The 10043-nt window shown below is 34.8% G+C and overlaps 1 protein-coding gene across 2 annotated transcripts; it reads right to left on the bottom strand.

The window, feature by feature from the left end:
• Positions 1–411: 411 nt before the first annotated feature.
• Positions 412–8989, bottom strand: LOC145765232 (protein FRA10AC1 homolog). Of its 2 annotated transcripts, none has more exons than XM_082577017.1 (9): positions 8921–8989; positions 7608–7714; positions 4999–5125; positions 4653–4729; positions 3114–3309; positions 2765–2937; positions 2489–2574; positions 1910–2028; positions 412–855 (listed from the first exon to the last, which is right to left on the bottom strand). In XM_082577017.1, the coding sequence occupies exons 1-9, from the start codon at positions 8945–8947 to the stop codon at positions 778–780; spliced, it is 990 nt and encodes a 329-aa protein (XP_082433143.1). In that variant the 5' UTR covers positions 8948–8989; the 3' UTR covers positions 412–777. The 2 variants fall into 2 exon arrangements, with proteins under 2 accessions (XP_082433143.1, XP_082433144.1); XM_082577018.1 differs by having other exon boundaries at positions 412–860; positions 1914–2028.
• Positions 8990–10043: the final 1054 nt, after the last annotated feature.

Below are 10043 nucleotides of genomic sequence, written 5' to 3'. Positions count from 1 at the left end.
TTGTAATAAGCACTAAGACAAGCTGAGCTGTACACAGTTGTAAGATATGACGTACACATGTTCTGTTTCTCAATGTTTACTTGAGTAGAAAACTATTCAAAAGTTTTGTATAAACTCTGCAAAAATAAACTTGATTCTCAGGATATTTATACAGCCAATAAATATTGACCTTAGCTGTTTGAGTGTATTCTTTGACAATTTTGTGTAATTTTGATATAAGCAGAAGAAAAAAAAAAAAAGAAAAAAAATTGCATGATAGGTCCCCTTCTAGTCTACACAGAGAACGGATGTGTGTTTCATTTCCTTTTGGAATTTAAAGGTGATTGTTCGAAAAATGTTAAACCGACCCAAGCAGCCTACTCATTTCCTGCAAATAAAACGGCAACTCATACCAATTACGTTGATTTAAAATAAAATATTGTTCTATTAAAACTAGTGATCTTCCCAGCAAGTAGTCCGTTGGAGGTCATAGCGCTTAGCCTCTTCACAATTAGTTTCCGCGTTCTTCAAATGCTAAGACGCGCATTGCATAAGCTGCAAAAATATTTTTCAAATGTTGAATAACTTGTCCTTTCCGAAAGGCGGTCTGATTCTCATGAGAGTTAAAACTATTCAGAGTTGAAATCGGAGCTGGAGGTCTGAATCAACAATTAAAAAAGCTGCAGTAAAGTACCCACAACACAGTGCGGCATCCAGTTATGCAGTTTGCCTGGTTACGATTCCCCAATGATGTGTCTCAGGACTTGCTGGATAGCGACTTTTCAGGGTCTTTCTTGTTCATCTAATTCTAGTAGAATGATGACGTTGTGTGCAAATGTCACAAAAACAAACCTTCAAAGTAATCATCAAATTCTTCTTCCCTGTAAAAACAATACCATTGTCAATGGCATGGTAACAACAGGAAGAACTTCTTATGAATAAAGCTAAAGATTGCTTGAAAAAGCAAAAAAAAAAATCAGCGCATTAAGTCGTATACAGGATTATGATAGGTAGGTGAAGCTTTTAACTAAGTGGCAGGCAAAGCGTCTTCATGTTCACCTTTTCAGGTCACTGATTGTTTTGACAAGGACGCAGCTGCGTACTCTCAATATGTATCGAAACGACGCTCTTCTGAGCAACAAGTAGTGGCTCTTACAACCCGGCGACACAGCGGACAGTGCTAACAGTTTTTTTTGTGATCTGCTTTTCAAGTTTAAATTCAATGACTTTTAAACTTGAGAAATAAAACAAAGTAACTTCAGCGGGTTTAACATGATGTATTACATACACAAATATAACATAATTAAAAATAAACTCTAACGTTTTCGACACGTACGTGTGTCCTTATCAGGAATTACATATCTGCAATATACATAAAATGAAAATTGTAAGGTAAATTTGACTTTGCACTATAATTGAAACTCCAGACTGAAAAGCACAAACTGAACGAGTGACACAGGAATGATTACAAGTAAAATATACGGTAGAAAACAGATCACATGAGGTGTAAACTACAGGCATTTGACAAACAATTAGAACACACACAAGAGGAACGATGCGCCACAGGCGAATAGCTGCCGGTTGAGAGGCGGATTATTACGTTTGATTCTTAAGGCTTCCATGATCTTCGTCTATAGTGCAAACTGCAAAGTCAAATTTACCTTACAATTTTCATTTTATGTATATTGCAGATATGTAATTCCTGATGAGGACACACGTACATGTCGAAAACGTTAGAGTTTATTTTTAATTATGTTATATTTGTGTATGTAATACATCATGTTAAACCCGCTGAAGTTACTTTGTTTTATTTCTCTATGGTTCAACAAAGCAAACTATCTACCAAAGTTTTAAACTTGACTTGTCAAAATAGATAAAATTGTACTATAAAATTAAATAATTCATGTTGTCGTCTGACTACAACATCTACTAACCTCGATTTTTCATTCTCAACCTGTGCAGGTTGGCTCCACACTTTATGCTCTTCGTCATCAGCAGAATTTTCGAGTTTCTTGGAAGAGCTAGGTGAGGATTCATTATCGCTGGAATCTATTGAAGCACATAATCCGTTATGAAATACACGTGCCATCATTTCAATTGTGATGTCGTGAAATAACTCCTTCCAGAAGAAATACTAACTTAAGTTTTAAATTTGCCAATGTCTGACAGGTTTAAGTTGCCAGTGACAAACCTGGTGCGATTGGTCAAAATAACATCTCAATTATAAGATTATATCCAGTAAGGCAATTGCTAGCCGAGTGAGCGTGGACATCGCATGACAATACATACCCATAACCAGCTCAAAGCTGAAGCTATTCAAATTTATACTGCTGCTGGAGTTGAAAAAAAAAATGATTGAATTGAAGTCTGGCCAGAGCCGGAGTTGGTTCCATCACTACAATCACATCTTGGAAGAATTACAATGAATATATAGTTATTTTTTAACTGTCCCAAGGATAAAAGCAAAAAATAAATAAAATCAAATAATTCGAAATTGAATGCACCATACCTGATGTTCTTTTCTTTTTGTGCTTATGTTTTATTTTGCGTTTAGTTTTGCTGTGAGTGCCTGGATATTTTGTCACATCTTTTTTCCTGCAAAAATAACATGTGTTATCACTATCCAAAACTAAGAATGGTCAGCTTTATTTTAACAAAAACGGCATGTTACAAGATCCTTTCCGTTAAAAATTCAACAAATAAAACTGTTGCACCATCTATGGAAATAAAACACAAATAATGTCACAGCATACAAAATATAGCTACTCGAATAGAGTGTTCTTACTTATGAAAGTAATTCAGTTTATAAGAACATTCGGAGCACAAGCGGCACTTGACCAAGGCATTTTTCTTCTCACTATCTTCAGTGTAAGCAAAGTTAACCTCCCAACTCCTTAAGCCATCTTTCTCAGAGCAACGTTTATTCCCGCATTCAAATTGTCCTTTTCCACTGATTACCTGAAAGTGGCAACATATTTACAATCCTTCCCAAAGCTTTGTGATGAAATAAAAAGAATCCAACAATAATGCTCACAATTTCCTTATCAGAAATGACAGCAAAAGCATACAAATAAGGAAGAAAATCAGGACGAGTCGGATGTGAATCAAGGGAAAATATATGGAAATATCCCTACCTCTTTTTCTATTCTCCATCGAAAAGCGATCTTATTTTCTTTATAACGAGACAAGTCGCAGATAGCGTATTCTTTGTATAATTTATCCCAATACTTCTTCGCAAGGCGTCGTCCCCACGTCGTATCTTCGTCAACGTCATCCCATAAAAAACGATGATTCTCTTTAATGACGTCATGGTCGGTGCGATCTCGAGAACTAAAGGATTAATGATGATGATCATTACGTCTACTGTGACAGAATACACTGTGCTAGGACAGCAGCAGGTGAGCAGGTGTAACACAGTAAGAATCAGCAAAAGACGGTTTGACAATCGAGTTAGCTACTCCAACTTAGGTTTGTCATGTCACTAAGTATAATATCAAGATATAGCCACATGGTTTTGATAGGATTGAACAACAGACTACTTTCTGCCACACATCCAGCAGGCAGCAACTAGTCCACTGATGACGAAAGAACTGCAATAGTATTTTCAGACAAAGCCCGTTGGGAGTGGAATACATGTACAAAGTCTTTTGAAATTTCACATGAAACCATGTCGGAAAATGTCATCAACTACTGAAATGGTAACCAATTGATTGCAGTTCAATACAAAGCATCATACATAGACGAGACGGGAGCTCCAGACTGCAGAAGTTAGGCTACCGTTTTTGAGGTCCACGTCTATTAGGCGCAGACAGTTAGGCGCCGGTCAAATAGGCGCGCACACTGTGGCGTCAGGATATTTAGGTGCGGAGCACTGTGGCGCCCGTTCATTTAGGTGCCATTTCCTAGTAAAGTCTGCAGATTGTATCAGCTCAGCTTTGGAAAAACCTAGTCGGGGTTTTGACGGAAAACTAAGTTACTCTTTAACAGTCTTTACTCAAGCCTACCACCCGCTTGAATATAGGCTATGGTATATTTTTTTACTGATGTTTAATGTAGTTATTATTTGACTTATATAACTAAAAGTGAACTCAGTCAAGTTCGGAAACTAGAATAATAATTTATTGATAAAGCTTTCGCCAACGCAAACCTGGACTAACAACAAATAATTGCCGAACACGCTCATTAAAAAAACAATATATTTTTCTGTTGAATATAAGATTTTGTGTGAAAAGCATTGCCGGTTTAAGCAGCTTCAATCACTGAAGTCATGACTAACAACAAATAAATGCACGCGCATTAAAAAAACAACATATTTTTCTGTTCAATATAACATTTTGTGAAAAGCATTGCCCTACCTGCCAAGCTTGTATAATACAATCTGCAGACTTTACTACGAATAGCACCTAAATGAACGGGCGCCACAGTGCTCCGCACCTAAATATCCAGACGCCACAGTGTGCGTGCCTATTTGACCGGCGCCTAACTGTCTGCGCCTACAAGACTTGCTCCCCGTTTTTGTGTAATGGTAGCCTACTAAATACAATATAAGTAAAACGATGGATTATTTATAAATACTTTTCATGCACCTTAGAAAAAACAACGTCATTTTATACAAGTACATAATATGCTCGGAGTGTAGTATGTAAAACTGTTTAAAAAACATTTCAGATTACCTGTCTCTCTTAAAATCATCCACCTTTCCGCCATATATAAAAAGATAATCATTTACCAGCTTCTTGTGTCTTGTATACTAAATTTATAGACAATCTAGTTAAGAAAAGTATTCAGATCACAAAATTGTAATGCATAGAGTATACTATACAATAACCTTTTAAAATATAAATTAACTGACCCTATTTTTGATGAAACATGTGGCAAAATCAACAATATGTGCATTCACTGCATTGGCAGTAACAATGTTAAACATAATTTTTTGAGTAACATTTATGTTACAAATATAATAATACTGTATTGTCAACACTATAAATTTAGCAATTAGAATTGTAAAAGCAAGGATACAGCATCCATAGCAAGTAAACCATGGTAACGCATTCTTTTGCCCTCTTCAACATCAAGAAGATCGTGTGCCACACGCTTAGATGGTTTTTTCATAGATCTACCACTATGTAATAAACCAAGAATTCCCCTGTCAAAAAAAGAAAAGATATATAACAAGGAAATCATGAAGAATGTTATAGTACAAATATAAATGTCGAAACAGTGACGTCATGTCTGCAGTGTAGTTATGTAATGCTCTTAGTTCATCCCAATTGAGCACTTTGCTAGCACACATCTTTTTGTAAAAAAATGTAAATTTGTAATGCAGCTGTGCATTAAGTGCACTATGCAGTTTATATGCATTAGACCTTCCAACCTAAACTGTTCATAATAAATAAAGCCTTCTAAGGTATATAAATCAAAATACAAAGTTTTAAAGTATATAATATATATACCGTATAAAAGATAAATTCAGAGTATTACAAAATGTAATTTATTTTTGGAAACTTTTATTAAGAAAAGTGTGAACATTTGGTGGTATTTGTGTCAACTTTATAATATTCAATATCATAATATGTATTTTATTTTTAAAGTATGATTTTTTTAAAAAGTGAATAAAAAAATAACAGTTAACCTCTCAAGTACATGTAGCTCCACACAGAGTGAAATTTACATGCCTTTTGACTCTTTCTTATTTCTTTAAAAGTACCGTAATGTCTAAAAAGACATTTAATGACCCAAAAAGAATGTCTAAAAAGACATTGTGAAAAGTAACTACGGACAAAGGCCAGTTTTTGATCTTCCGATCTCTTTGGCGTAGTAAAGTGAAAGTGGAAAGTTGTCTTGAAGTGTTGGTTGAGATGATGATTTGAAACTTGAGTGATTGTTGTAAGACAATGAGACTGGATTTAATTTTTAATTTTGGACTTCAGCGAAACGTAATTTTACAGCCTATTAGAAGGTGTGATTTTTTTGAGAGAATTTGTGCTAAGAAATGACAGGAATTTGTTAAAAATAAAAACTAGAAAAAAAATACAAGAATTTGCAACTGAGCTAGGACATAACAATCATCTGAGATAGATCTAAAATACAAGAAATAAGATACTAGCGGCACATATATAATAAGTATTAAAATTCAAAAAAAAATTGGTACACCCCTTCATTTTCTTATGTTTTTAAAGGCTATGTTTGAAACTACAATAGTAAAACGAACCGTTAGACAAAGGTGCTTGCTTCTAATATATATAACAATTGAACACTTTTTTAGAATATCAGACCATTAAATTTGACAATTATGCAATAAATAATATTCCGGTAATCATAGACAGATAAAACCAAGCAACCACACGGCATTTAACAATAATTAACATCATACAATTAGAATGAACATAAAACTATAAACTACGAACGTTTTCGGCCATACTCAAGTTAGCCCTTCTCAAGTAACGAAAATAACTGATTTTACAAAAACATCTACATTGAAAATAACTGATCTACACAATGAATTGAAAAACGAAATGCACAGCAGAGGAGAAAGGCACATCACATTGCGGTTAATTACGCGAGGCAAAAAGCGCATCACACAAAAAATTATGAAAAAACGTTTAGGAGATAGGAGGCACCTGCGGCAAACAACTGCGTATTGAGGCAAGGATTGCAGGATTTTATGAGCAAAGACTCATGGATTTTCGTATCAAATTCGGTGGAACATTTATATATTATTTATTTACAGTATTCTTGTGCATTTCGTTTTTCAATTCATTGTGTAGATCAGTTATTTTCAATGTAGATGTTATTGTAAAATCAGTTATTTTCGTTACTTCAGAAGGGCTAACTTGAGTATGGCCGAAACTGTTGGTAGTTTATAGTTTTATGTTCACTCTAATTGTATGATGTTAATTATTGTTAAATGCCATGTGGTTGCTTGGTTTTATCTGTCTATGGTTAAAGAAAGTCACCTCTCTACCAAAATTGTAAATAATATATAATAACCAACATTACAAAAAAGTGCTCAGAGTAAAGCAAAAAACAAACAGAGCAAAAGTTAATATAGTTGCTAGCCTACTATATATAGTCTATTTGAATAAGTAGCCTATCTATTCGATTTGGATTACAAACTTTTGAGAATCCAAATAGATGTAAAAAAAATAGTTAAGATTTCTAAGTGAAAATCATAATTTCAATGCCAATTTTTTGCCAAAAATACAATTAATGACAAAAACTGAAATAAGTAGGCTATGGTATTCCACAATTTGAAAAAGTCAATACTTTACCAAACTTGATATGGTATTGCAATGGTGAAACATTATATTATACTCAACTTACTACTAAAAACCACCAGGTCATAAAAACTTGCTCCTTTGCAGCACGCAAAATGCAACTTTTGACATTCTAAGATTATATGAAAGTAACAATGTTTTCTATATTTCATGATCAATGTGATCTGTGAAAGTTCAGGACTAAATTGTAGCAAAATTTGCAAGTTCGATTTTTTGTTGTAATAATATATAGGTCCCAGGCCATAATTGTTATCCGCCACCGCAAAATCAGATCTATTACAAACCACACAATTATATAGTCAATAACACTCGACTTTCCTAAGTTTTTACCGCAAAACAAAACTGGCTTACATGTCAGGTTTTTTGTATAAAGCATCTTCTTTCTTCTTTTTTTGTGAACGAGAAAGTTCAACTTCACTGTTACAATCACTGAACTCTGATCCATAATCATGAATATCCTGAAAAAAAAAAGTTTTAGCCATATAACAGTCCAGCCAGATACTCAAATGTAATTGAGTGAGTGATTTCAATTAAATATTCTTTACATATGAAAATAAAGACAAGTCGTTTTTCAAGAAATGAATGACCCTATATGATAACTAGTTCCAAGCATTGGTAGAATGAATTGATTTATGACTATCTTTAAGCATGAAGGTGATCATTTTAATAATACCAAAACATTCAAGTCCACAAAAAATGATTTAACCATCATTTGATACATGATATTTATTTACATTCAGCAATGGTAAAATCTACTTACATCATCAGTCAAATTAGTTTTTAAAAACTTAAGTTTATCTTCACCTAAATAAATTGAAAATTTATCAGCAGACACAAAATTTATAAACAAATTTGTATTAATTTTGTATCTGCTGATAAATTTTAAAAAGTGGCTGTATTTAAGGGAGCAAGTCTTTTAGGCGCCGGTCAAATAGGCGCGCACACTGTGCCGTCAGGATATTTAGGTGCGGAGCACTGTGGCGCTTGTTCATTTAGGTGCTATTCCTAGTAAAGTCTGCAGATTGTATCAGCTTGGCAGGTAGGGCAATGCTTTTCACACAAAATGTTATATTGAACAAAAAAAAATATGTTGTTTTGTTAATGCGCGACTGCGCGCGCAATCGTGCATTTACTTGTTGTTAGTGTTGGCTTCAATGAGTGAAGCAGAAGCTGCTTTGTCCGCCAATGCTTTTCACACAAAATGTTGTATTGAACAGAAAAATATATTGTTTTTTTAATGCGCGTGTTCGGCATTTACTTGTTGTTAGTCCAGGTTTGCGTCAGCGTCAGCTTTATTAATAAATTATTCAAGTTTCCGAACATGACTGAGTTCATTTTTAGTTAAGTCAAATAATAACTACACTAAACATCAGTAAAAAATATACCATAGCCTATATTCAAGCGGGTGGTAGGCTTGAGTAAAGACTGTTAAAGAGTAACTTAGTTTTCCGTCAAAACCCCGACTAAGCTGAGCTGATACTATCTGCAGACTTTACTAGGAATAGCATCTAAATGAACGGGTGCCACAGTGCTCCGCACCTAATTATCCTGACGCCACAGTGTGCATGCCTATTTGACCGGCGCCTAACTGTCTGCGCCTAAAGACGTGGACCCGTATTTAAGGCACAGATCATATTTCCAGTCAAAACTGCAAAAATACTCACATCCAACTTAAATCTTGAACTATCCATCAAGAAAACATCAACAACAAAGACTAGCTAACTTCTTTACTAATTTCCAATCTAAAAACAGGCACTTTACCGTATCGGAATGGCCCGTTTCGGTGAGTCCGATTCGGTGAGTCCGATCCCTTAACGGGGGATTTTTTCAATTTTTTTTTTAAATTATTGGGTATCGTAGCCTAATTATCATTGCCGTTTTAGGGTTAGGGGTTAGAGGTTAGGAACTCACCAAATCGGACTCACCGAATAGTAGCAGACCCTTACCGTATACTATTATAGGCTGCACACTGAGTGCACAGACTTGTATTTGTGCATTCTTTTTCGGCAACAAAAACAAATAAACTAAACTAGGCATGTAAAATTACCTTTTTTCACCAGAGCAAATAATTTAATTTTTATTTGTTGAAATGCAAATAAACTGATAATTAATTAATGTAAAAATAAAATACAGTAACAAAACCAATAAAAAAAGGTGGCAAAACCGCAATCGTTTGAGACGTGCAATCATACATGTATATACAAAAGTTAATTTTATGGTATTCGCATTGACAAATATATATTTAATTTGGCACAGCCACCAAACTTCATAGTTGAAACAAGTAGCCCACATGAATTAGTTGGTTGGAACAATCAGTCGTTGAAGCAATGCGGGGACACCGGGACAACTGAATCTAAGCATCACAAAAACAAAAATAACATACACTATATCTTATATTGAAGTTAAGAAACGAACATTGATTGAATCTTTATCCTCAAACTGGGAAAGCTTCTTGCAGAGCTTAATTCTGGCAGTTTCGCATACTTGTAGAGGCTTTGAATCACTGACGCAGGTCCGGTCACCGAGATTGTCAGAGTGAAGTTTCCGATTGTTGAAGTCTTATTGCCGGGAAATTATTCCATTCATTAGATGCCGCTGAATGGAGAGCAGTCCTTAACGTGCGTTGCTCAAGCGCACACCCCGAGAGTCGAACCAGCGCCGCTTGATCTTGAAACTTCTTTGTTCCAGAACTCATGCGGTAACCGACTGAGCTATCGGGGTGGACTCAATGGTACAATCATGGTGACTTTCAGACTGCTATGGTACAAACCATCTACACGTGTAAAG

This window comes from Aplidium turbinatum, chromosome 2 (assembly GCF_918807975.1).
Source record: "Aplidium turbinatum chromosome 2, kaAplTurb1.1, whole genome shotgun sequence".
Classification (NCBI taxonomy): domain Eukaryota; kingdom Metazoa; phylum Chordata; class Ascidiacea; order Aplousobranchia; family Polyclinidae; genus Aplidium; species Aplidium turbinatum.
This window is presented reverse-complemented; position numbering and strand designations above follow the sequence as displayed.

Coding starts and splice junctions, on each gene's coding strand:
- LOC145765232 (XM_082577017.1), bottom strand. CDS start 8,947: ATGGATAGTTCAAGATTTAAGTTGGAT. Junction 2,938..3,113: donor GATGGAGAATAGAAAAAGAG/GTAGGGATATTT, acceptor TGCCACTTTCAG/GTAATCAGTGGAAAAGGACA. Junction 856..1,909: donor AGAATGAAAAATCGAGGTTA/GTAGATGTTGTA, acceptor TTTACAGGGAAG/AAGAATTTGATGATTACTTT.